The sequence below is a fragment of the Hetaerina americana genome, unplaced genomic scaffold, assembly GCF_022747635.1.
Source record: "Hetaerina americana unplaced genomic scaffold, ioHetAmer1.1.p SCAF_2, whole genome shotgun sequence".
Lineage (NCBI taxonomy): Eukaryota > Metazoa > Arthropoda > Insecta > Odonata > Calopterygidae > Hetaerina > Hetaerina americana.
Genome location: NW_027286763.1, coordinates 80,174,459 through 80,201,821, shown reverse-complemented (window position 1 = coordinate 80,201,821; position 27,363 = coordinate 80,174,459). Strand labels below are relative to the sequence as shown.

The 27,363-nt window shown below is 38.6% G+C and overlaps 1 protein-coding gene across 1 annotated transcript in view; it reads left to right on the top strand.

Moving 5' to 3' along the window:
* Positions 1 to 27,363, top strand: part of LOC139688032 (scavenger receptor class B member 1-like) — a 208,836-nt gene that overhangs the window by 21,038 nt on the left and 160,435 nt on the right. Inside the window, exon 2 of the mRNA XM_071585434.1 lies at positions 24,310 to 24,401. Coding sequence (XP_071441535.1) covers positions 24,310 to 24,401 — 92 coding nt within the window. The remainder of the gene's footprint in view (positions 1 to 24,309; positions 24,402 to 27,363) is intronic.

Here is a 27,363-nt window from a genome sequence, read left to right as displayed (position 1 = left end):
TTGAATGCAGATACTAACTTTTGTTTTATATCAATTTACGTACCAAATTTAGCACAAATCCACAAATGAGCAATACTCGTCTAAATGCCGAGGAAAGTCGGTTATTCGCGCGAGACCAAAATTACTTCGGGAATACCCTAGCATAACCTGCTTTGTGTAGTCCTCCATCCAACGTAATATATTTTGCTATGTATTAAACTACGTGATCAATACCAATTTCCTTACTATGATTTCCTATTAAGTGAAATGGGATCAGAATTTATTGATGAGTATTTACTTTAGCAATTTAAAACTTACTGAAGTGAACACGCAAATACAACAACATGGAGCATTACTTGATTTGAAGTACAGTTAAAAAGCAATTTTGCTTCATATTTTTTCTGTAATTACTTCTTAAACGTGAATTTATTTTAAATTCCACCTTAAAGATATCGCGTTTTTATGCAGACATTGGTCGCAACATTCAGGGTACCGTAAGAGAGTGTCGGCTGATACGCCATGTGGTCCTCGTAATCCTTGATTTCTAGTTTTTTACCATATGCAAATAATTAGCTTCAGAGGTTAAAAGTGGAAAAAAAGATCTTTTGTGTGGCATTTTGTTGCCTTTATACCCGCAGCGTAAGTAATGACCCTCGTAAAATGGGCAGTTTTGAGTAAATAAGTTCTCCAGCAATATTGAGACCAAATTCACAATTTCCACGGAAAACCAGATGTTGATAGACTGATGGAACATTTAGGAAACACGTATATGATTTTTTTTCAGTCTCGTTGAGTAAATAATGACCAGACTCGTAAAATTTTGATTGCAAACTTCTTTATTATAATTAAAACTTATATGAAGTCTGAACCCACGTTATCTGACTTTATTGAAGCCATGCGTTGGGCTCACTTCCGAATTCAACAAAAAGTAGCTTCATAGAGCAATCGAGCCAGAGTGAGCCAGGCAAAAGAGAGGCCAAGTAAGTCAAACCTGGTCTGAAAGCCTCTTCCTCGGGGCCACCGGGCGAGGGGAGACTTTAACGGCCGACCGACCGCCCGACAATGGGACACGTGCACACGGTCGAAACGGAATAGCGTTTCGGGAAAAGAGATAAGGCGCTTATCTCCCCTCCCTCTCCTTTCGCAAATCACCTCCTCTTCCCCCTACCCATTGCCTTTCCCATTTTACCGCATCAGTGGGTGGGTTGGACCGGGAGGGGGGTGGAAGTGGAAGGAGCAGACGCGTGCCCCACTTGGCGCAGCGGGCTATATATAACACGACACCCTCGCGAACCCGAGAAAGCAAGGTCGCGCGAGAGTGCGTGTGGGCGGGCTTTCCCCGCTGCATCTCACCGTGATGGTCTCCCCTCCTCTTCTCCTAAGCCCAGCCTTCCAGGTCGAAAGGAATTCCCGAAGGCGCGTCGGGAGGATGTTGCTCTTGGTCGATTTCTCTCTGTTCATGAGTTCTGACCCGTCGTTGGCATATAGGGATATCCTTGGCGTTCGCTAGCTATCCCTCAAGATGGTTAAAAACCATGATATTTTCAGCGCTCCAAAATCTATTGTCTTCCCAACTCTAGAGCAAAGGCTACCTTTGAGGCTTTGCGACTCCTGGGTTTCAATCTTCAAGCTAGGAGTCCAAAAAATGCCAATTACACTGTAACGAGCAAATTGAGTTAATCACAACCATCCATTTTATACTTACACTCTCTGGATTTACTACTTACACTCTCTGGATTTATTAGTACTCCACATGTGCTTTATCGGAAGAATTAGTTAAAAATAATCATCGAGTGCATTTTTATTTATTGCTGAATCCACTTACGTGTATATTTTTCGCTAAACTCAAAGCCTTCTTAAAATAAAAAGTTCTCTAAAGCAATTACCTATCCATACTTCCTCGCTCATAATAATAAGCTACTTCTCTGCCTAAAACAATAATCCGGGAAGGTGATTGATATCTTATTTTGTTTCCAGAAGGAGTTACTCGACTCCTTCCTTAAGCATAAGTCAAGTCAATGGGGAGTTAATAAATGAAGTCAATGCTACCTTCAATCTCATCCGTAATACGTCTTTTGTTTAATGAATGTGAAGTACCTACGGATTTAAAATCGGCATCAATTGCACACCCACCAATTTAAATCTTATTTATGAGTTTGATAGTCTCCCGACGACATGTGGTCCTTTTTGTCTTTCGCACTTTTTGCTCAACTTTGTTGAAAGGGGGACTAATCTTATTCTGCGAGTCTCCTTTGAGGAGAAAAAAATACACAAATTCCGTATAAGAACACGGTCAAACTTTGACCTTTTAATTCTTATATTTTCATTATTTCTTATATTTCCCCTACAAACTGTTGTTAAAATATCATTCTCATTTCTCACAATTATGTTTAATACATACTACAATACGTAGGCTGGCTTCGATAGAGAGTACCCCGAACTAAGTAGGAAGCCCAGCGAAATTCACTGTTCAGGGTAGGGGGACCCTTTCTCTTCCCTGTGCTACCTGGGGTGTTCCTACAAATTTATGATAGCTATTAATTTTTCCCACCTTGATTTTAAAATGTTTAATTAGCTTAAATTAATACGCAGTTTTCAGCAGCTATTAAATTCAAGGATGACGACGCTAAATGGATTTACTTGCTTATGGTGTATAAGATAGCCAAATATACAGGGTTCGTCCGGAAAATAAGTGTACTGAGATCAGGAAAAAAAATTTATTACACTTTTACATATCTTAAGCTAATATTCCTCAAAATAGGACCCTTGTGAGTCGATACACTTGTTCCAGCGGCGTTCCCATTCCTGGAACGCTCCCGCGAAGGCATCATCGGGAACCTCTCGAAGACTCGTCGTCGACCTCTTCTCTGCCCTCCACGAACATCTTGTGCCACCGAAAGATCATGTTTCTGGACATGGCTGACTCCCCGTAAGCCTGGTTAATCATACCGACAGTTTCGGTAGACGATTTCCCAAGCTTTACCGCAAATTTGATGGAATAACGCTGCTCCAAAAACTTCGGCATCGCGTTCCGTGACGTGGGTCGAGCGTGGAGGTTCGCGTTAACAGAGCTCCTCACTACACCACAGCTCAGAGCCGACTGCCTATTTCAGCGTCGCTTGCCAACATACCCCCTCTCCAATCGCAGCCCGTCAGAGCGGTGCTGGGCGCGCCTGGACCGGCGGGAAAAAATCAGTAGTCAGTACACTTATTTTCCGGACGAACCCTGTATTTCTCTCCTAATAAAATTTGTAGGGTAATGAAAAAAATGGCCGCAAATCTTTTGAAAATTAACCAGTTGTCTGAAGCCCTATATCGAAATCTGAATTCGTGCCTTCGTGTCCTTATATTAGCGGACTAAACCAAGCTCAGATTTTTCTATTAAATCTTCAAACATGAGTGCAAAAGTTCTTGGTCTGTTGAGATTCAAATATATTTTGAGAAGTTATAAAATAGTAGAAATATTTTAGTTGGTATATCTTCCTCATTTAAAAGGTCTTCCAATGAAATATCCAGACTCAAATCCCACTTTGCGCATTCGTATATTAAGGTATGAAATTGGACAAAATCCATTGGCATGTGAATTTCCTAAATATTTCTAAAATAAACTGTAAATTTTACGACTCCTGGGTAGGTAGTACGAAGTCTGAGACCATTCAAATGGTCTAAGATTTCGTATTACCTAAAAAGTCATTACCATTACTGGAATCTGCGTTTTCCTATGCAGTAATTGCAAGTAAGCGCAGGGTTTGCTTTCTCAATTTTTTTCCGAGCCATAGAAGGCCCTTCTCTCATCTATCAACTTCCACACCCTAACACCATTGCTCTTTAGTTTATCACAGCATCTGAATTCTTGATGCTTATAGACGTGATGCGAAAGCGAGATGCCTCAAAGGACGTGCATAGACGCACGCCCGAGGACCTCCACTTTCTTAGGACATAGTTACAGGTGGGCACACTGAAATATTCCGTTTCGCCGCCTCTTAGAGTCAAGGTCTAGAGGTGAAGGATGTTAGGCAAAGGACGTGATGTAACAACGACGAAAGAGGGAGGGTAGGTGGGGTGGAGGGAGGGAGGGGTCGACGTGAGGCAAGATTAAACACCGCCAACGAGGTGCACAAGGGCGCACGCGTGAGCGCCTTCTGGCGGGGTGGGTCGGAAACAAGGCACGCCCACTTCATTGCGACGCGTTAGACCCGGCGGTAATTTGGGTCCTTTTAGAAAGATTCAGTAAAATGCTTAGCGAGAAATGGTTTCCAGTTGCGGGTGGTTGAATTAATTTAAAATGAGAGATCCTCCTAGTAGTGCCATTCGCAATGAGATGTTCTCATTTTGTTCTCAATTCATGGAGAAGGTAAGTCAATGCTTAGGTTAACTTGCGATAATACTGCCTCCTTAATTAACACTTAGTGAACGCCTCTTCATTATGATCGCTAATTCCCGGAGGTGTTTATTTTACTCTCTATTTATAGAAAAATATCATTTCGGATCGATTCCTTGATTTTTTAGTGCTGCGAGAATTCAGGATTTAAAATAAGCAAATATTTTCAGAAGGCACTTTTTGGTTTACTCTTCAATTTATGAATGAAGTTGACTTAGTCAAGTCCGCAAAAAACTCATTTGTTTTCCGACCCTGGGATGGATTTCTAAAAAAGAAATTGAAACACTTGGCATTTTTAAAATTATTTGATCGCTAGAAAATTTATTTCATTCCTACTCGTGTCTTTAACCTACTCCCAAGAACTAGGTGGTGGAATTTAACCGCGTGCTCAAACGAGGAAAATGCAATGCTTGATCTTTTAATATCTGTGACCGAGGTGGCATTCGAGTCTTTGACTAGCGGGTCAACCGGAAACCTCGGAATCCGCCGACCTAAAAGGACGTACCTCTTTTCGTTTAGTCTTTGTAATCTTAGCTCTTAAAGTGTTGCGTTAGAGAAACTAATGATGCTTTACTGTCACGAGATGGTAATAAATTAGTTAGTCAGGTTTTATTCTGGTGACCGAAGTCGTGTCAAACTATAAAAAAATTACTTCGTTTCTTTGCTTTCCCTTTCCTTTTTACGTATTAAAAATCAAAAGATTACTAGATTGTCTTTAGATGACAGCATTAATTGCAGACATTTAATGTTGCTTTCTTGTGCAATAAATGAACATATCTCTATCACATGTCAAAACTAATCCATTTCTGACATGAAACTCTTACCTCATATTTGAAATTAAGTGATGGCATATCCAATGTCGTTAGAAAAGAATTAATTACTTGCTGTTTGACTTTAGTAAAGGTCAATAAGACACTAAGACAGGTCAATAAGACAATTTTTACAACCCCATATTACAGCATCTATCAATTTTGACTTAATTAGAAAATGTCATCTTTAAAAATGTATGCTATTTTAAAATTCTCTTTATCCCTGATACATAGAGTACATTATAGAACTGAACGCGTTTGGGGGCTACCAATGTAGTTCTTTTCGTTTTTGAAACTTCCCATTGGTAATGTATTCATCAGACCAACGTGCCCCTTTATTCTTTCATAGTTTTGCATTAGGTTATTTTTTCTTTGACTTCTTTGAACTTATTTGCTAATTGTTTGATACGCTCACATTGGCATTACTTTTAATCTCAATGCAACAATTTCAGAGCGTAAAAATCATTCGCCTTGACTGGGACTCGAACCCAGATCCCTCAATATCCGGTCGAGTGCTTTAGCCACTTAAGCTACCGAGGCGTCCTCTTAAACTCTGAAATTTTGGGGCTTTTAAGTTACTGTTGCGGCATCTCCCGCAGTTTCTTTGGAATTACTTTTAATCTTCTTTCGGTTCAGTCACAAGAAAACATCCATGCGTAGTTACTCAATTGGATCGCCTGCCAGCTAGTTTGATGTTCTGGGTAGGAGACGACAAAAAGCTCTATTTTCAACTGGATAGGAGTTAATTTGGAAAAATATACTGCAAAAGTTAAGGAACTAAAAAACATAATGTCGAGACCAATTGATCAATACAAGACGCATCCAATTCAAACCGTTTGATAAAAGCATGCATTTCTCGTAATTTCGTCATGGAATAATATATCGAGCATTTAATGTGACTTTACGTCAGAAAAATAAAAATAATATTACCTGTTGATGTTCCCAGATTCAATATTTAACACGGTAATTGATATGGTCACCGTGCATATTTCGGCAGACCTTCACGAAAACTACATTTCGTAATGGCAAATATTCCCACACATTGCTTTGTGGTGACATAGGTTAAATACGCAAAATAAACAGGAAGACACCTCTTCCGGAGAGTAAAAGTTGAACAGCCAATAAGGGTTCACACTTCCTCATTTAGTAACGCGCGAAACTGGGTTTGGTGGCCGAATGTTAACTTAAGTGATTATTTCTTGCTCGCAAATCCCACGAAAACAAAATAGCTTAATAGTGATCGTCGTACAATAGTACGATAATAATATGCTGTTTTGTGCATGAACTATTTCCCTATCACATTTTCGCAATCTATATTTGAAGTATTTTCTTCCATATGGAACCGGCGGTATAATTTGTTTTCCTTACCTAACTCGACTTGGTGGTGACGTGGGAAACTCTCCCGCGAGGAAATGTTGAGTTAAATTACGTTAAAGTTCTATTTTTGTAATATGTTAACATTGCTAACTCTTTTTAAGTCATACCATCAAACAATTCTGGATTTACCGCAACTATTAACACCTGCCGTTACAAAATTTTGGAAAGCTATTTACATTTACTGATAAGAGGGGACGCGCAACTTTGAGGGGACGTTTTTCTGTGTTTTACCGCACTGCATTTTGACGTGTTTCTCACGATTTCGGGGAAGTGTTTGATACTTGATGTATCAGTTTTAGTTATCTTTGCCCTTTAGGTGACATTTAATCGCCGTTCCATTGAACGCATCAGATGTGTGGTATTTTTCGCCCACGGTCTCTCAACGCGTAATTGTTTGTAACATGTGTTGTGCCAGCATTGATCTCGGTACGTTGGAAAAAATTGTTTCAAAAAACGCTAACGGGAAAGTTAGAATTGTAAAAAAATGGTTGAATTTCAACAAAATACTCATTATTGTAGGTTATCTACCGTTATCAGTAGGACCATGGAGGCCTTTTCCCCACCATATTTTCCTATCCTCTTCATTTCCTCCTACACATTACCCTCTTCCACATCATCCATCATTGTGACCCTCCTTCTTTTGTTTGGCCATGCCACCGTTCCTTCTAGCACCCTTTTCAAGAGACAGTCCCTTCTTAGCACATGTTCAAGCCAATTTCTTCTCCCATTTTTGAATGTTTTCAGTAATCAGTTCTCTTCTCCCTCTCTCTTCCACACGTTTTCATTCCTAACCCGGTCTGTCCATTTTATCCTCAGAATTCTTTCCTATGTCCACACGTCAAAAGTCTCCAGCCTTTATCATTTTCTTTTTGATACAGTCCATGTTCCACAGCCATATAACATAACACTCCATACATAACGGTTAACTAGTCTCTTTCAGAGTCCAATATTTATACTGCTACGTAACACTTTTTTCTGCTAAACGCTTCCTGGGCCATCGCTATCCTTACTTTAATTTCCTTTTCACTCACCAGTATTTTTTTACCTTCGTGTCAAGATAGTTGTACCTCTCCACTTGTTCCAACAATTATCCTTCCATGTCAATATTTACTTCTTTATCTCCACCAGCATCTATCACTTTTGCCTTGCTCCTTATCATCAAATCATACTCCTCCTTTATACCATTACCATGTTGCAACATCCCAACCTCTGCCTCATTCTGCCCATAATGTAGAACTAACTCGTCCTCTTTTCACCAACTCTCATGTGCACCTCTTGGTTTAAGTACAAAGGTCCAATCAGTCTTCTGTCTCCTCAGCTCACACCTTTTTCTTTTAGGATATTCGTGAGTTTTTCCCATTGCACAAAGTCAAAAGCCTTCGTCAAATCAATGAAATACACACAAAACAATCCCCTTCTCCATACATCGCTCTCCGATGGTACTCCCATTGCACTTTTTATGCCCATTCCTCTGCTGAAGCCATACTGTTCCTCCGCTGTGTTCTCCTCCATGATTATGTTCAGTATTCTATTCAGTATTTAACAATACCTTCGCTGCATAAGTTATGACACTCATCGTATACGAATCTCCTCACACTTTCTTGTTCATTTCCTCTTCGGTAATATCATCTCCGTTTTCCAGAAACCCAGCGAAAACTACCCACAACTGTAAATTGTGTTGCAGAGGGATGTTAATTCTACCAATCTCTCTTCCTGCATGCATGAAGGTCGGTTTGGTATTTGATCGTAGAGTTCACCCAGTACTAAGCCCGACGGAGGTGAAATTCACACATCAGGGTAGGGGGGCCAATTCCATTTCCTGGGCCAGTTATGGTTTCCCAGGAAGATCTGGTCCCCGAAAAATCTCATAGCTTGGGTGGAGCTGCAGGTGCCCAGAGTGGCTTACCTGGGAATCGAACCTGGGCCCTCCGGTCAGTAGTCCAACGCTCTACCTCTGGATTATCGCGACCCGTACACACACACGCCGAAGGAATACAACCACCAAAGGAATCAGAAGGAAGTGGGACCGATTAAACTGTCGCTGAATAGGTTTTTATCTTCTGAGTCGTCATCCAAATGTTGCCCTATCATCCCGGTGAATGGGTCACGAAAAATACCTAAGCGGTACGTTCACCGTTGATCGGTTGTATAATTGCAATGGCTTGAGAGTTTAGAGGAGAGGTTTCAATCTAGCAGATGGAAACGCATCGCATGTTATTCATTAACCATTAACACCCCCCACACCTCGACCATATCCCCAACCAACCCGGAAGGCTTTCATGACCTACAAGCACACCCATCAGTCTCCCGAATAGAATTAGACGCCGGATAAATGACGGGAGGCGAATCGCCCGACTTGGTTGACGTGGGGGTGGAGTTGGGGTGGAAAGGGGGGGGAGACAAATAACAATCGCGGAGCGCATTCCGCTGAAATGGAGCACCGAGCGGTGTGCACTCGGTCGTCCTAAGTGGAGGGAGGCTTCTTCCTTCCTTTCCTCCCGAGCAAACTGAGGAGGGGGGGGGGCAAGCTCCGGCCGGGTGAGAGTAAGCCTGTGTGAGCACAACGGTGAATCCTAACCCTTCTTCCCGCGATGGGTTCGAGGAGCACGACGTAACAGGCGGGGATAGGGTGACGTAGCGAAATGTCCAGTCTTCCATTCATTCGTCCTTACTATTCCACTTCCAACCCGCGTCTCAGTCAAACCCGGACAGTTTACGACGGAAGGCAATTCCTGGTGGCAACCCCCACCATCATCGTTAATTTTTAATTTTGAAGGTTGTTAGGTGTCGTTCAAATGGGCCTTCTCGTTTCCGCGTTAGGTATTAATTTAGAATCCTCATTCCATTGGACTACACTATATACTCTTCTTCCGATTCCATTGCAATATTATTCCATCGAATTTTCGGAAGTAGAAAAACTGTATGCGGTAGACACAAGTTCCCTGCACCACCTTCTTCTCTTTGTCCATCTTGCTCTCATCGTAACCTTTTCCGTAACCGTAATCCCTTTTCACAGTATCCCTTTAATATTTTTTACTTTCTCTTCAAAAAAAGTTTGAACTTTTATAAGAGTCTCATGGGATGTGGTATTGGTGAGGATGGAGAAAACAAGGTCAGCATATTTGAGGGAAAACAAGTTTTGGTAATATTATGAACGGTTTAGAGAAGTGCTAATCGTAGAGGGAAATCCGAAGAAGTCAGAATAAGCGAATAGAGGATATACTGGGAAATATAAGTACGGTTAGGGGTTTAGTATATGTATACCAACAAAGGGCCTATGTTGAGGCTGAAATAGTTCCTTCTTCTACCTAACACAGCGTAAAACTTGTGTTAAGATCATGATGTAGATTATTGGCATCATATTTGTGGAGTGCAAAATTAATAGCTATTATATTAAAGAGCTGTATATAAATATAAATTTAGTGTATGCAGTATCATATAAAACCGTCAAACGTCTTAAAATATATGTGTAATGAACCAAGTTCGCCCAAAAATATTAAACTAATATGTACACATATTTTTTGGCAGAAACATAGGGATTAGTTAATTTACAGGTATATCCGTGAGGCTGAGTCAACTGTAGGAAAAAATAACACAAAGAGGAATGTGAATAACCTGGAAACGTATTCAGGCACCCCACTAGATTACTTCAACTGCTTACTATAACGTGTAATTTCTTTTATAATTTAAAACACAATTAATATAATAAATTAAATATATTATTATCTAAATATATGATTTATATCACTAAATGATTATATAAATAATACAAATACATAAATAACTAGAAAAAATCAACACTGAAAAAATAAGGAATAATAGAAAAGAATTGAGTGATATACAATCAGACAAAAAGTCCTTCCTCTTAAATTGAGTTTTTAAATTTTTAGTGCTAAGAAAAGCATTAAAAATCATTAGTAAATAGAAATAATATATTTCTAATTTTTTACAATTGTTTAATAAGTTCTGAGAAATCTGCGTTAGCTTTCAGGAGCATTGTTAAATATATCTCTATAGAAAAAACTAGGATGTCAGAATGATAATTATCATGAACTCACGATACTCTTTAGAGAACAAAGTATAAGACAATAGAGACAGTCAATATTTTAAAATTTACTTACACCAATCCATACATTTCTAAAAATAGACGTTTATATCTCCCACGTGTGCATAAATAAACCTAGAAAATGTACTTATCCTCATTTGATCGAAAACATTTAACTTGCTTGACGTCAAATTCCGTTGAAGGTTATTCCATGATTTTGGGAAATAACTTTGAGAAATTTGGGCTTCTGTGCATGGGAAATATGGTAGCTCTGTATTAACCCCGAAATGTTTTTTTTTGTTTAATTGGAAATTTTTACTAACTCCTTTCAAATGTCTCATCAATTCAAATTTTCACCCTCTCTTACAAACCATATTTGTGTAAATTATGCAGGTATCCACTTATAAGACAGTAAGGGTTGAATTTTATAAATTAATAGTTACGATTTTCAGGAATAGATGACTGGAAATGTTTTTTCACGTCGTACCTCACTGAGCGTGTGATTAGCTGTCATTAGTCTGGCGAAATATTTTGTTTTCTCCCACATTTATGCCTGTCATCATATCGCCTATTTTTTTCTTCCACCGGATGATTTGGGTCTTAGCCAAGGGAAACATTTCTGTCACCTATTTTTTTCAACTTACGTTACAAATGTTTTTACTGCGATGCAGTTCATAGGTCATCAATATTTTTTTTGCTACAATTAATCGCTCTTAATTTCGCATAAATATGAGTAGAAGATTAAGCGGAGACACAGTAAAAGCTCAGGTAGCACACACAGTGAGCCTTTAATACTTTTCTCAGAAGAATTTTTTTTATCAACGCTGTGAAATTATTTGTGAGGCAATGAAAACCAAGTGCACATCAATATCGATTAGGAAGTGAAGGCATTTGACATGTGTCATGAACCGTATATTATTTTTTATCGAGATTTCTCCGTAAGTGCATCGCAGCACTTATTTCTTTCTTGTTCCTAAGGAAAACTCTTGGCAATCATTAAAGTTGACCAAGGGTGATGTTACAAATGGGTGCGGTAACGCCGTGGGTATTTGATTGGTGATTAGGAAATCTGGATTACCTTTCTGTAGTTAATTAACTCCACAAAAATTGCTCCTGGATTAATCAAAACAATGCACTTGATGAAGTAATGACCCAATTTTCTAGGTGTAAGGCAATGATGGGAGTTTGTATCGTGTATGAACGCAAAAATACAAGAACGGCAGTTTAGGTGTTCCGGTTTTATCAACTATGTCTTTAAGTCCACATGCTAATATTACTATGGTTATATAACATGATTTTAAAGCCGTCTCTGTTCTTCTCTGCAATTTTAACTACAAGTATTAACGCGATATACAAATATTCAGTCGTATTTAAATCATATCATTCTTAAATCTGACTCTGGGCTTCTCTTTTCGAGACTTAAGAGCGCGTATTCCACTTATTCGAACAATGTCGCAATGTTCCTAATGATAGACAAAATGTTTGTAGAACTGAGAAAATTTCCATTGAGCGTCACTTAAATTTCTAGACAAAACCACTTCTTACATTACTTCTAAATACCTGCATATTTTCAAAAAATTGTAGTGGCACTGGTTGACTTGATAAATGTATGTGTTACGTAACGCGCAATTCGGTCACGAATGTGCCAGGTATGAAAAGAAATGGGGTGTTCACATACCTATGACTGAAATAAGGCATAATTCATTATCATTGGGTGAAACAGTAACGGTCCTTGGCACTAAAGCGTGAGTCGTTAATTAGAATAGAATTGGTGGTTAGTTCACTGAATCAAACGTTATTTTAGGCTGAAATCGGAACTAAAAAACTGGCCCCGGGTCACTCAACAGTCGTTGAGCTTAAATAATTTTTGGTAAATAGAAGTAATGAAATCCTCTGGTGGTGGAGAGAGAGTTACAGAAGGAAAACCGCAAAGATTGTAACTGTGGCGACACCACTCTTAAATCCTCACTATGCTAAAAAAATAAGTTATTCTCATCCGTTCCCTAAGTGAGCAATTATTTGTCAGCGCGTGCTGGTTGAACCCCATGACCTTTCGTCGGATTCTTGATGATCAAAGTGCGGAAAATACAAGAAGGTAATGGTGCCTTGCGAGTAAAAAGAGTCATTTTATTTTGAATTATGATTTCATGGTTTCGGTTATATACACGGGCCCCTCGTTCTTACCACAATAAATGATTCCTCGAGGAAATACTCACTGCCACAACTCATAATGCATAGTAATTATTAGCTTAATCTCTATATTAGTATATATCGCATATCTATTAGCAGTACTAATCTACAAGGCAGATGGAGATTTTTGATGGAGACAAGAAATATTTAGTAGCAGTGATTTGGACTCGTGGTGAGGGGCATAGAGGTATTTTTTAATGATAAAACCAATCTTAGGGCTGATAAATATGGTAAAAAATATTGTTACCTACCAAATAACATTTTGAAAAAAGGGATAACGATATTATCAGATTTCTTTACACCTGAAAAGACCTACCAACTAAGAGTATTGTACACTAAGTTATAATTTAACAATCAAATTAGATTTTTTTTACAGAGAGTCAAGTCTTCAGTATGCTTAGTCGCAGGCATTCAGAATTATAGTTCATTAATATTATCCGGCATTATTTAATTTGGCAATGAATTCCATGAATAAATATTAAAGTATATTCATTTTAAAACAGCGAAAAAAGACTATTTAGATGACTTGCAAAACAGTAAATTCCCTATATGCGTCTTGTCTTGGGAGACACGGGGAAATATTTACAATCAAGACGTGATTTAAATCACATGCGACCTTGAGTGAGCTGTGATGAAGGATACAAAGTTAACAGAGCCGTCCATCAGTGATTTTTTCGTCATGAGTGATTTACATGCCTGAATCAAATTTTTTCATCATTCATTCGGATTTCGCGTCGTGTGGAGTCTCTCGAGATTATTCTTGACGTGCTCTCGCACACGGTGACCCTTTCGTCGTCCGGAAATTATCAAAAGCGATCCCAGAACGGTGCTCATCTCCGTGCATCCTGTGCTTTCTACATAACGTAATGTGTTAAATCCGCGGCGACAGTGTATGACAGTGGGTGTAGAGTCATGGACCATTAGGTTGATTGAAGATTTTATCAATTGAAAACCTTTTACTTTCGGTTAGGTGGATTAGTGGTACTTACGTATTATCCTTCACTGTTGCGATTACGAAGTGTGCGAGGGTTAACTCACATTCGCTCTGCCGTGAAATCAAATTTTCTCGAGTTTTGCGTCGTGGTTTTACCCGTTAGTGTAATGCGAGGTTAAAATTATTTCCCCCGTGTCAGAATCAACTCGGTTTTCGTGTGTCTCTGTTTGTTTTTGTTCAGAAGGATAAGTCGTGCGCATGCAACCTTCTCCCTTCCAGCGATCCCCAGCTCGGGATTTCCAACGTAGCGCTTTCTGTTCGTTCATAACGACTTTCAATGGAACGAGCATCTTTCTTCTCTTGACCACTTTATAAATTAGATTCTTGTGCGAAGGGTGCAATGTGAAGATTCGCGAGTTCCCACCTCTATATTGGTGGTTGAATCGGGTAGGGATTCTAGGATGGTTATGGAGAAACACTGGTCGAAGGAAAGGTTGTGGGAATTTGCGTGTGAAGGGATAGGAAGAGAAGAGAGTGAGGCAGAATTACAGGAGTGGCGGTGATTATTCATTCGAATGGATAAGGGGGTAATGCATTTGCCTATATAAACTGGAGTGCATTGTTTGCGTGACAAAAGATAGATAATGTTTTTCGAGAGGCAATTAGCGTGGGAAAGAGGTGAGGAGGCAATGAGGGGATGTGGGAAGAGGGGAGCAGATCTGATAAGCAGACATTTTTTGCATCGGGGGCGGTTGCAAGTAGGGGAAATATGAGGAAATTTGTCAGGAGGGAGTGCTAAAGGTTTGGTGGATCTCAGAAGGTTTTTGAGATTGTTGGGTCGTCTGTATGCGAGAGAGGGGCTTTGTGGGGAGTAAGGATGAGTTAGCGTCATTGTCGTGTAAAATAGGAAAGAGTTCTTCGGGAAAGGTTTTCAGTCTGTGGGATCCGGGAAAATAGGTGGTGCAAAGATTGAGTCCTGCGTCAGATATGGGGTTGTTTTTCTGTGGTGTGTGAGGTCGGTGGGAGTGGTGGATTTTATTCTGTAGGAGTTTTTCTGGGTAACCGCGTTTGTGGAGTGCATGGTGTAGACTGTGGAGGTATTTGTTGAGGGTGGCTGTGGTGTTTACCTAGATTTAATCTAAAAATTAATCTTTTTCAAGGGAATTCCACCCCAAATCTTTCAACAATGAGTGAGGTTAATGCGTTAATAATTAATGAGTGAGGTTAGAACTCACCTCGTAAGTCCAGCTACGTGTGTAGTTCACACATTAGCAGAGTAGAGGGTCCCGTTCCTTTCCCAGTGTTGCTTTTGGTTTCCCAGGAAGATTTAATTCTCGAAATAGCATGCATCGCAGGGTTAACATGGGGATTCTCGAGGTCGAACCTTGCCGGAAATCGAACCTTTTTCAGTTACTGGTCACGGGCCTAAATAGGCTACCACACCCTTGTCTAGTCTGACGAAAATATAGGTAATAGTGATAACCACTCAGCCTAAGTCATCAGAAAAAATAAATGCAAATAACGAGTTTATCCTCATGGATCACCATGTTGTGAAATAATCCGTACCCGAACTCCTACCATTTTTTCCTAATAAATAACTGATCGTAGGACTTTTCCACTTGACAATCATTATCAAGTGGAAAAGTGCTACGATCAGTTATTTATTACGTTCGAATTCCACCACATCACGTCTGAAGCTACTCAATTCATTTTTTTCTAGTTATTATCGTGAGGAAAAATTAAAAAGATATATTGCAGTATCTGTGCTAATGTCATCTTTTGCAATTACGTTTTGCTCTTACCATAATTAAAATGTGCAAATATCCGAGGAAGAATAAATCAAATGGGAAATTCGATCTCAATCTCTGTTTAAACAAGTTTTTAAATTCATAAGTACTTGACTTAAGATGACTGAGAAAACCAATTTGGACCCGAATGTCTCTCTTATTTGAGTGTTCAGATTCTTTTTAAGCATAATGATTGATTTGCGCACTGTGCATGTCCGAAACTTTTGTAACGTTTAATGGTGCTTTGGCCAATGTTTGGCCAAGAGCCAAGGTTTATTTTGCAAAATAAAGAAAGATGTTGCAATTAGGCATAATTGCACAATATTTGCGCTCGCATATGATTTGAAGCCCAAAAAAGGTTAATTGATATAAGAGTGCCGATCTAATTTAAACCACGATCAAGGTGATGTGTGCTTTCTTGTAAGAAAACAACATGTTTTCCTGTTTTTTGTTACAGTTTTTGGGATGAAAAGTGAATCAATTGTTTATCGTATAGCTAGATTTTAGTTACTGCTCATTATTAATAGATTTTATTACGAAATAATAATCTTTTCTAATTCCTGCGGCAGATTGACGAACCTTTGGCCTTGTAATGATGAGAAACCAGTGTATTTTGGGTTTCATAGACACGCCTGGCGGATCACTGGTTACTCATTCAAGTTACGATTAGAACTCTTACTTCTTATCTTTAAGTCGATGCACCTCTTCAATGACTTCCGAAAACCTTGTGCGACATAAACACGATGGGATGGCGTCAGTGGTGTTAAGCGGCTGGGTGAAAACGTTTTATCGGCGGGGGAGATGCGTCTGCATCTATCGTGCAAATGTGACCCTGGGGGTTTTTCCAGGATGGGCGAGTAAAAATGATGAAAAGATTCTTAGCTACTGAGAAGATTACCTGAGGAATCTCGGGGTGGAAAATCCCGCTTGACGATATCCATGCGCGCAGGAGACATTCGCATAAACAGAATAACTGCCGGCTTCTATGGCGACCACAAGTTATCTCACCGCCAAGGGCACGCGCGTCGTCTTACCCGCAGTGGGGAAGTTTCATGATTATTCACTCGAGAAAGTGTTTTAAAATGTGGTCATCTTTTAATTTATGCCCATATATTCTATAAATAATAGTAATTCCTCCAACTATTTGCATAAATATCAATATATATGCATTAAAAACCCACTGTTGAATTGGTTTTTGCTGGATGAGCCAAATGAAGTTATTATTATAACTTATTTTCATAGGACTAATGGAAAATCTTTAGTGAACAATGGCGTTGGGTTCTTCTAATAGTTCATAGGGAAGGACAATTTTTATTGCGAGAAGCAACTTTGCATTTATGAATAAATGATTGAAATGTTTGTAGCATATTGTAATGGGATAATGTTAGAAGGCAATAAAATATGCAATTCTACTTAAAGAACTTCCAGCTAAGTTATCCTTTTAGCCAATGATGGTCATTTTGAACTGTTTTTTGATATTAGGTCGTCCTTTATAACGAATACAATTTCTGGCCCTGTTATTTTACTGTTTAAGGTAACAACATATAGGTTTTTATATGCAATGGTAATTAATTTATCAAATGAGACAAATTCTATATTTTTCCATACCTTGAACCTTGATTCATTGCATCACAAATAACTAAGTCCATATTTTCCTTATGATGATACGGGACATTTGTCTTTTACCGACCTTTTTACGAAGTCTTACTTCCATTTTCATATAAAAACGCTGGAGCCAATCTATTTTGAAAAACTCTGCAAAGGTGGACTCTTATCGTTGATCCATTCCTAAAACCCTGCCTCTATCACCCGCAGCCTATAGTCCATTTCTCATAGCTACAAGTTACTCTATTAGTCCTTCTAACTTCCACGTACGGTATCTGCCTGTAGTAACATAGAGGGCAGAATTTTTTAAGTGACTATATTAATCAGTATGGAAACTTGAAACTTTAATTTCACATTAAAGGGGATTTTCAGAACACTTTTCGTTGAATTGTGACTTTGAGAAACGGATCTATATTGGTTAACCGGAGAAAAAAGTGTTGATGATGCAATCGGTTCAATGCACCAGTTCGTATTTATTTATTTCATTCCAACTCGCTTTACAAATAGGAGTGTGCTACATTTTAATTCACGACAATTCATTAATATTTCGATCACAACACTCTCCACTCTCTTATCTTTTTCGTGGAGATTTTTATTGTCATGTTTTAATTAGTTTTGAGGCGTTCTACCTTTCAAATTCTTAGTTTTACCTAATGTTGGTGATTCTATGGAGAGGGATCTATTTTTATTCTATTAAGATATAAATCCGTGCAGAGATTGTCATATACTTACACATTCATATTTGTATTCCATTTGCACATTCACACTTATTTTGTTGTAGTCCAGATGAATATTCATCTGTGTACTAGAGATTTCGGTAGAAATGAAGCTCGTCGCAGGTCTAGAGATGTATAAGAACCTCAGAATGCCTCTTCCCCCACCCAAGACAAAAAGCCTTGAGATTCATTTGTGATAAATAAAGGAATTTTTTATTTCTTCTCCACAGCAATGCATTCGTATGATTTTTGGTAATTAGTATCGCCATTTGATGACCAGCTTGACTTTAGGCTCTTGCCATGTTACCGCGGCGATATGACGACGTTGGGGATTGACGAGCAAGAGTTTGAGCACGAGCCATCGTGTGGTTTCTCACAAAAAATACGTAAATCAAGGAGCGATGAGTACTAGTGCACTTAATAGCTTTCTCATCCCCTCCCCCAAGGTAATCCGAAACGTTAACGCTTCTAAGTAACTTTCCAATGCCCCGTACTCAAGAGCAGGCAGGCCCCGTCGACCGTTATTTATACTCTATTTTGCGTCGGACGCGGAGGTTCAGACCAACTTCCCGGGATTGAATTACCGATATCGAGGATATCGAAGGAGTCGACGCGGTCTCGTTCCGTCGAATGACGCATTTGGGACTGAGAAAAATGTTTTCGTATTTTCCCTTTCGACGCCTATATCTGGGGTCTAAATAATATTTTGAAACCTGATGCCGGAGTTGGAGAGGCACGCGCCGGCGGTACCCTTTATTAATCAACTGCTTCGGTAACTGCGGTTGGATTTTATGTTGCGACGTCGCGTCGCCCGGCCCCTCTCTTGCCGCAGGTGCATCGCGAGGTCGGGGCGGGCGGCAACTCTCTCTCTATCTCGCTCCCACTCCTTCCCTCTTCCTTAACAGTCCTTGCTGGTGGCCGATAGCCATCGGGGTTGCATCCAGGTAACCCCCATCCCTGTCCGTCATCCTTGTGAGGAGACGCTTTTGAGCCACTCGTTGCGCTCGGAGCCATTGTGCCCTCCCCACCTCTTCTCTCCCACTCCTCGTCTACTTCAATCTTGATAAGAATTGTGCAAAAATCATTCGCTCGCTCCAATTAGTCCCGGGACGAACAGAGGCTCCCTTTACGCGAAACGATTTAATCGCTCACACGTCGGGGAGTGCGAATGCAATACAAGGCCCTTGCAATTCGAGAATCCATAGAAATAATTCGCTCTTTAACAATGGTCGGAATAATCACCACCGATCAAGGGGTAAGCGATAAAACCGCTACGACAAATGAAGTTTCAGTGCTCATTACTCACTTTAATGAACGTATTTTTTTTTGCTCGAGATGTGAAGATTTTTTAATAGATGTATCTCAATACCTCATTGAGAGTATTTTTAGCCATCCTTACCGCACTTAAGTTGAGCTATTGGATGTAATCTTAGCATCCATAATAAATATATTCGAAAATGGTTTATTCCGCTTTGTCTGTTTATTTCTGTCGGTAATAAGATATGTGGCATGACGTGAAATGAAACAAAACACATTTCCAGAGAACATCTGTTGATCAAGCGTGGGCGTAGTGCTCGAGAGAAATTAAGTGTGTCATTTGTTTTTTCGTTAATCCATGCTCGTGAATAGTTTTGTATCAAAGTTTCAAGTTGAGAGAGGACTTCAGTAGATTGAGAGAGACAGATCAAGTAGAGGACTTGATCGTCAATTTTAGCTGCGTTGTGTACCCACCGTGCAAAATATTTGACTGTCCTTGGTTCAGTCATCAAGAAAATAACACCTCAGTCGCCCTTAAACGAATATAAACAAAAAGTCCCTCAGGGATGGTGTTGCGCAGTTGTTAACAAAAAATTAGTCTCGAGTTCTTGCGCGATAAGCAGAGAGCCCTTGATCAGTCTCATATTGGAAGACTCCGTAGGAAATCCTTCGGATTAATACATTCTACACGAGTCTTTTTCATATGTTCACTCGAAGTTTTGCGCGAAACAACATCAGCACGACCTGTGCAGAAAAATGACTCGTGCAAAAAGACATTTACGTCAAGAATCCTCGTGAATATTTAATTTTATGAAACCAACACTCGTTTCTATTTGACGACATTATACTTATTCCTTCGCGTTGGCGGGAGCGCGCGTGAATATTGTTTGTAGGTATGCAAATTGGAAGGTCATGCACAAGGCTGAAAAAGATTAAATTGAAACTCATGTCTTGTTCTCTCCATTCAAGCCAACAAATATATTTTATAACTCTTCCCACCACACGATTATTAATGTTACGTAGCGAAGGAAAGATGAAGGACGGGATGGGACCGAAGTAAAAGATACTACGTTTGACGGAAGTTCGCTGGTAGCTTGAAGGAACAAAGAATTGTTAATGATGAAATAGTTGTTTGGCAGTCCTTTTCTAGAGGTACCACTTCTATCATTCCGAAATCTCATACAAAAAGGGTAAGATAACGGGGCTCGTGAATCTTTTGTTCGCGTTAGCCGAGTCACTTGACGGCAAGAACTGCATAATAGGGGGGCAAAAAAATGGTCACGTTTGATATCCTCCTCCATTTTTATCTCGATTGGCACTATGGATCCTTTCAGACTAAACCGGCCATCAACGCAGTAGACTTTGACTCTCTACTTCACTGTAGGTGTCCACTTTGAAGGTTAAATTTTGCGTGAAACATACTTTCGAGTACGATTTACGAGACATACATTTAAAAGAGTTCACTATCGATCAAGATGCGATTTGCATGTACGATACCTAATCGATATGCTTCAATCGCATGTAAATCGTGCGTAGTTTCTTTGAAACAGCAGGTAAAGCTTAAACCACTGTTGTCGTATAATTCGTATCTAGTAGCATTGCGCGTTTTGTGTGCATGTAAGTGCATCATTCCCAAAGAGTTTTCGATTTATTCTTCCACGCCTTTGTTTAACCACTTGAAGCTCCTTATTCATATCTGATACCAGTTTGCTTCCTTTTTAACTGACTCACCATCCCTTTACGCCAATTTCCGTGGGACAACGTCATGCTGTACCTTGACTCCCTTTGGCAGTCCATTCCTATTCAACATTTCCCTTGAATCTTAGGATCAGTAACTAATATTTGGTGGACGAGCTTCGTAATTTATTTCAATGCCACCATGAAAATTGGCAGCTTTCGGAAATTGTGCGAGTATTAAAACAATGCGAAGCAAGAGAGCATAAAATACGCAAAAAACAATAACTGCTCCCGAATGAAGAAAAATCGTAGCTGAAGGAAGTCGTAAACTTTGCTGCAAGTGATTTTCAATGAACTGTGGGAGAGTTTACGATACGCATTTTTTGCCAAAGAAAAGTGCATAAATTGAAAATGTTCTATCTCTGAAACGTTTTTCTTACTCAAACGGCAACATAAATTTTATGCTTCGAGACGCGGCATTACGTAGAGAGTCGACACGATAGAGTTCAGTGACGGAGGATTTAAAAAAATTCACGATAAAACGGTAATTAAATCGTATAGTTTTCCAGACAACAAAAATGTACGATATTTCATTTCAAATACAGGATATATCAAATGAGGTCCAAAGGTATTCTCATTAATAAAAGCAGCATAAATATTTGGGAAAGGAAACAAGAAAAAAATAATGAATTTTATCACTTTGCACTGATTAAAAAGGAAAATAGTCTGCCGATTCTATGCTTTTGGTTCAGGTTAATAAAGTCTTATTTAGAAGCACGTAATATTTTCATCCTGAAAGAGAATTCAAATGTATATTGGTTTTGCGATAGAAATATTCAGAGTATCTGTTCAACCGTAGTGCCCGTAAATTGCCGCAATAGTGATCGCTATAATTAGAGTATGCATCACGCGGAAAGTGGGAATTTGAAACACTTTGCATGAAAACAGCTTTTATTCCTAACGCGAATAGAATCAACATTGAGGACTCATCTTATTGACCGCGTGAATGGCGTTGTTACGACGCGCAATGGCCGCATGCGCTCCAACCGCAGATCTATGCGGTGCTAATTTGACAGAAAAGTTAAATCGCCTTAGACTATTTGGCAGCTTGCGCAAAAAATTATTTCATTGGTCTCAAAAATAAACTTTGCTACGCCCGCTCAATTTGTAACATTAATGGAGAACATTTTCTTGTGACTAAATATGAAATGGTAATAAAACCTTGAAAGTTAGCGTAGCTTTTGACTCATGTATAACTATCGTACAATTTGAAACTCGAGAGTATAACACACAAATAAAATTGAAACGAAAGATGAAGTTTATCATGCATTGGTTTTTGTATGATTTACTCGTAGATGATACGTGAAGTGTGAGCGGAGTAACCGACCGATACGTCCAGTGAAGTGATCGAACTCAGCATAGCCGTTGATTAAATCTTTCGCATTAAAACATCTACATCCAACGAAGTTAAAGAGATCTCAGTAAAATTTTTCAAAAAGCGCACCCATGAATTTAAATTGTTTCTTAAATACAAGATATTGTACATTGAAAATCTTAAACTTAACGAGTCGAGTTCATAAGACATATTCATTTCCCCTATGCTGGGAGATAACCACGCCGCATAATTCGTGAGGGGTGGTATTATATGTATTAGACCCTAGTTACGGACTCGTTATCTATTTTGATTTTCGTTTTTAGTAATTCTAGAAAATAATATCATGCTTATTTCTCTTCTTCTGATGGAAAGTTCCATTTTATAGGTGGTGAAATAGCAAGCATTTCAATCCTTTATGAAAAGGGTACTTACTGTGCCAATCAGGTGCTCCCTACTTGGGCCGATGCGCAATCATACCCTCACGCAAATGCAGCTCCTCTTTCTCAAGGCCAAGTTTTTATGCTACACTCATTGTAATTCTTGTGTTTTACTATGGTGTATGGTTATAAAGTTTGATTAGTCATTTTACATGTAAAATCTATAGAATCTTCCTGAAAATTTCAATTAACAGATTGGTAATAAAGAGGACGTTATTTTATATCTCTTTTAAGAGTTTTGACCATGAAGCTGCTACTTCGTTCCGTTATATACTTGACAAATCCGTGACTCTTTTAGACTATAAAGTAAGATCAAAAATGCCATTGGATTGTCATGTCACCAAGTATACTTCCTTTCGCACGCAAAAATATTTTTGTTCTCCGAGATTTGATCAATTTTGAGTAATTATTTCTAACCTTTCTCTCTTATCATCCGTGTTTCGGATTTCGGAGCCTTTTCACCTGTGGGTAAGAAAATAACCAAACAAAGAGAGAACCTGTCCAGAATTAAAATAAAATCCTTTTATTTTCGCTCAATGTGTGACCACAGCACAAGTTGAGGGGCATATTAATGTATTAACAACATTGAATACTTAACCGATGTTACCCCTCTTTATTCGTAGCTGATGACATAGTGCCCCTCTGCCATACTCCACTAGGCTGGGTTGCGTGGTATTGTTATCGTTCCCTGAAGGCTTCTGCTGCGTCACTTAAATCGTCTCGAATCATTATTAGCATAAGGGATTTCCCGTATTGAGGGAGCACTTCGGAAAAAAAGACCACGAGGATTTATTTTGTGGCGAAATCACTTATGGATTCTATCAAAGCAAATAATCTCTAATATAAATCCGTTTTTGAAGCCAAAAATTATGTTCTATTTGTTGATTGTTGATTCCAAACTCTTCCCGCTTTATTTTCATGTCATGAAGAACAACCATGTAATAAAATCTCCCGTGAAATCTGTTCAGGAGTGGAAGTCTATTTACGCACAAATTTTGGTGGTCATCTCTGAATTGGTTCTTCTCGCATAGAAAAAGAAACGGTACAAGTTCATTTATGCCTCCCAAATTTTGTAAGGAAGTGGTCTTAGTGACTTAACAGTCATTTTTTTGTTGATAATCGTAGTGTGAACCGTTTCTCATGGTCTATTCAATCCATATAGTTTTTTCCGTAAAGTTCTCCCTATCCTCCTTTCCTCTTTTACTCTTCTATGGAAGTGTACATTACTCCCTCGTTGCTCACTCTATCTGTCCGTTTGCACGTTAATGTTCTCCTCAAGCGTCATGTTTTAGAGGCTTCTATTCTTTGATGGTTCACTTTTCCAATGTTCCATATTTCTGAAGTGCCATGCTCCATAAGAACTTTTTGACGAAATGCCTTCTTGTCTGCAAAGTCAGGTTCTTCGATCACAGGAGCTGCCTCTTTTTAATGAGCACATTCCTAGATTTTAGCTGTTTCTCGCTTGTTTTTGTTAAATTTCTTCAACCATATGTTATACTGCTGCCCAAATAGATGAAGATTGCTTAATTCCACTTGCACTTATTTCACTTCTGTAGGCACGAGATGTGATTCGGCCGGTGAACCTACGTGCTCCCTATTCAAAATACCCATGGCTTAAATAGTGGGGGGGGCTCTATTGCTTGTGGGGTAACTGCCAGCGGTTACCGAAATAATGAACAACTCAATTGATCTCAATTGTTTTATTGAAATTAACAATCTCTTCTTTTTCCTGGCGTGCAGGTCGTCTCACCCTCATCATTGTGGGTGTCATATCACTCATAATCGGCATCGTCCTCGCATACTTCCCGTGGCTGGACTACATCATCCTCAAGGTAAATTCTTTCTTCTACTACATCCAGTGGTTCGCACACTGTGCGTATGGATTTAATGGGGTATTTTTTTAATTAAAAAGGCAATAACTACAAAATTTAACTCATATCGTTTAAGTCTTAAATACTGCCTTGCTCATCTGTAAAGAACTTCTGGGATAAAGTTATGTGTAATATAACTTAGAAATATTAACGCCTATCGTTTATTTTTAGGGAAATGTATGAATTAAATGATTGGAATTTCCATTCTTCGTAAATTCTAATTTTAATTCAATTTTAATATAAAGTTTTAATAAAACTATAAATTAAAAGGAACATGATAATTGACATCATAATTAAGAACACCATTTGTTAAAAACGTCACGCATTCCAGTTTTCTATTGCATTCCTTTCAGCTAAGCTTTCTCCGCGTTGACTCGGTTTAACCTCCATATTTTCCACAAATATTCCGTTGCTAGTTGACCTTTGGTGATCTCACATTCAGTCTTCGCGAAAGAGAGGCATACATTTCTAAGTTTGTCACTGGCGATCCTTCACAAATCCCGTCCATATTTTAAAAATGCATATACTTGCAAATGCTAATATTTATTTCTAATTTAAAATGTACGAGATTGATCTCAATTATACCAATAAATTAAAATATAGTTAAGAAAACAAACGGTAAATAAAGTAAGAGGGAGACCGTATTAAGCTCATATTAAACCATATCCCAATTTCAATTTTGGAGTTTGTAGAATAAATGAAAACTTTTAATAGCCGTGAAAAGTTTACGGCTATTTGAGTTTTTCATTTATACAATACTATTAGCCGTAAGAGCTCAATTCAATCAATATTGAAGTTTGTTGTTGAACTAAATCTAACCTAACATATAGTATATATGATTGTTATCAGGTGTGTTCTGGACCGAATGAATAATTGAGGTTACTCCACGGGGTACCTTTGACAAAATCTAAGCTGTGTAATATTCTGATTACCAGATTAATCGGAACAACCAGGACCGGTCTGGGTAAATGTGTCCATTACCCTTACAGTTGCTGGGAGAAACGGAAAGAGGATAGACAAATGTGCTGGAGATCAATAGAGAGGAGAATGTTGGGTAACGAGATGGAGATAGGAAGAGAATAAATATTTTGGGTCTCTAAATCGAGTTAGTAGAGCGCATGAAGTATTTTCATGGTGGTAATTGTCTCTTAGAAAATATGAAGTGTTCTTTAAAGTCCACCAAAACCTACCTCCGACCACTAGTCCACTATTATTGAACAATTTAATTCAATTGCAATAGGCATGCGAACGAGGTGCGTAGGTCCGTCGGTCGTGGCCTAATTACATCTTGAAATCATCCGACGTTTCCTATTCACCGGGCGCTCGGAAACGGAACCGAGTGCTTCTACCCCGGATTCCTGCCACTCCTCAACCCGTTTCCCTTGCTCGCCATGCAGTAAAAGCAGCCAGTGGGAAAGGCGCGCCTCCGTGCGAACTGACCGACATGGGTAACGTTGGCGAGTTTTGGTTTCCACATGTCTATTTGTATGTATGTATTTATATATATATATATATACATATATATATAGATATACATATACACACATATATATACATATATATATATATATATATATATATATATATATATATATATATATATATATATATATATATATATATATATATACTCATATATACAGAAGGTCAAGGAAATATTTTTACTTTTGTGATCCGTTCGATTCCGCCTTCCCCACCTCTATTGTGTTCGTCCTTTATGTGTGTTCCTATCCCTTTTCCTTTAATCTGTTTCTGCATATATGAGTATTTATTCGCCGTTTGGCGGGATTTCGTGTTTGAATGTGTATATATATATATATATATATATATATATATATATATATATATATATATAGATGATTTCGCCGAAGTAACACGGAAGTGTCGAATAAAAACTTGGACAGCAACAAACAGTATAAGAACGCATAAAAAGAACACTCACACGTTATTTCTTAATAATTTGGATGGAATTTAGCTCCGTCTTCCTCGGAGGAAACAGAAGTACTAGTTTATATATATATATATATATATATATATATATATATATATATATATATATATATATATATATATATATATATATATATATATATATATATATATATATATATATATATATAAACATATATATATACACATATATATATATTTATGTATATAAGCATATGTGTATATACACGCGAGGGCGATTCGAAAAGTAAGGTCTCCTATTTTTTTCATGAAAAATCAAATTTATTCTCAACTTTGCGTACATCGTTGGAAAGGTTGGACATTTAGCTATTTTTCTACATAGTTGCTTTGACGATCAATCACTTGTTGCATCCTTGTAAGTAGCTTTTTAATACCGGCGTCTTACCTTTCTCCTGCCGCCTCGCGAAGCAAACTCTAGGACACTTAACACCTATAACATATAGAAAATAACACTTTACACGGCCGTTGAACTGTTTCGACTGTTTCGGCTTCGTTAACAGAAGGGAACTGGAGGGTAAATAAGGAAAAGGGAAGGATAAAAGGATTTCAAAAAATAGGAATGCTTCCGAACTTATGAAATTCTTCATTAATTTTTACACTGTTCCTTCTTTAGGCACAACTAGTTTCATCAAAATGTAGTTTTATTGATTGCCGTTGGAGACTCGCATGACAAACAATTAAACTGGTTTCCTTGGTGACCCACATACTATTCAATAGACGTGTGCAGTGGAAAGCAACTATTAGGTTTTGCGCTGGAAAGTTCCGTCTCAAATTCTTCATTCCACTCCACCTTGAAATCTTAAATCCAGGTCTGGCTCTTCTTTTGCGTATTTTGGGTAATTTCGAGTAGTTTACTAATTTCGCCACAGAAAGTTACAGTATATTCCTCTTATACCAACGGCTTGGTTTCCGGCACTAAAAACCCCCGACAGTGTCGTCCGAATCTGCCCGG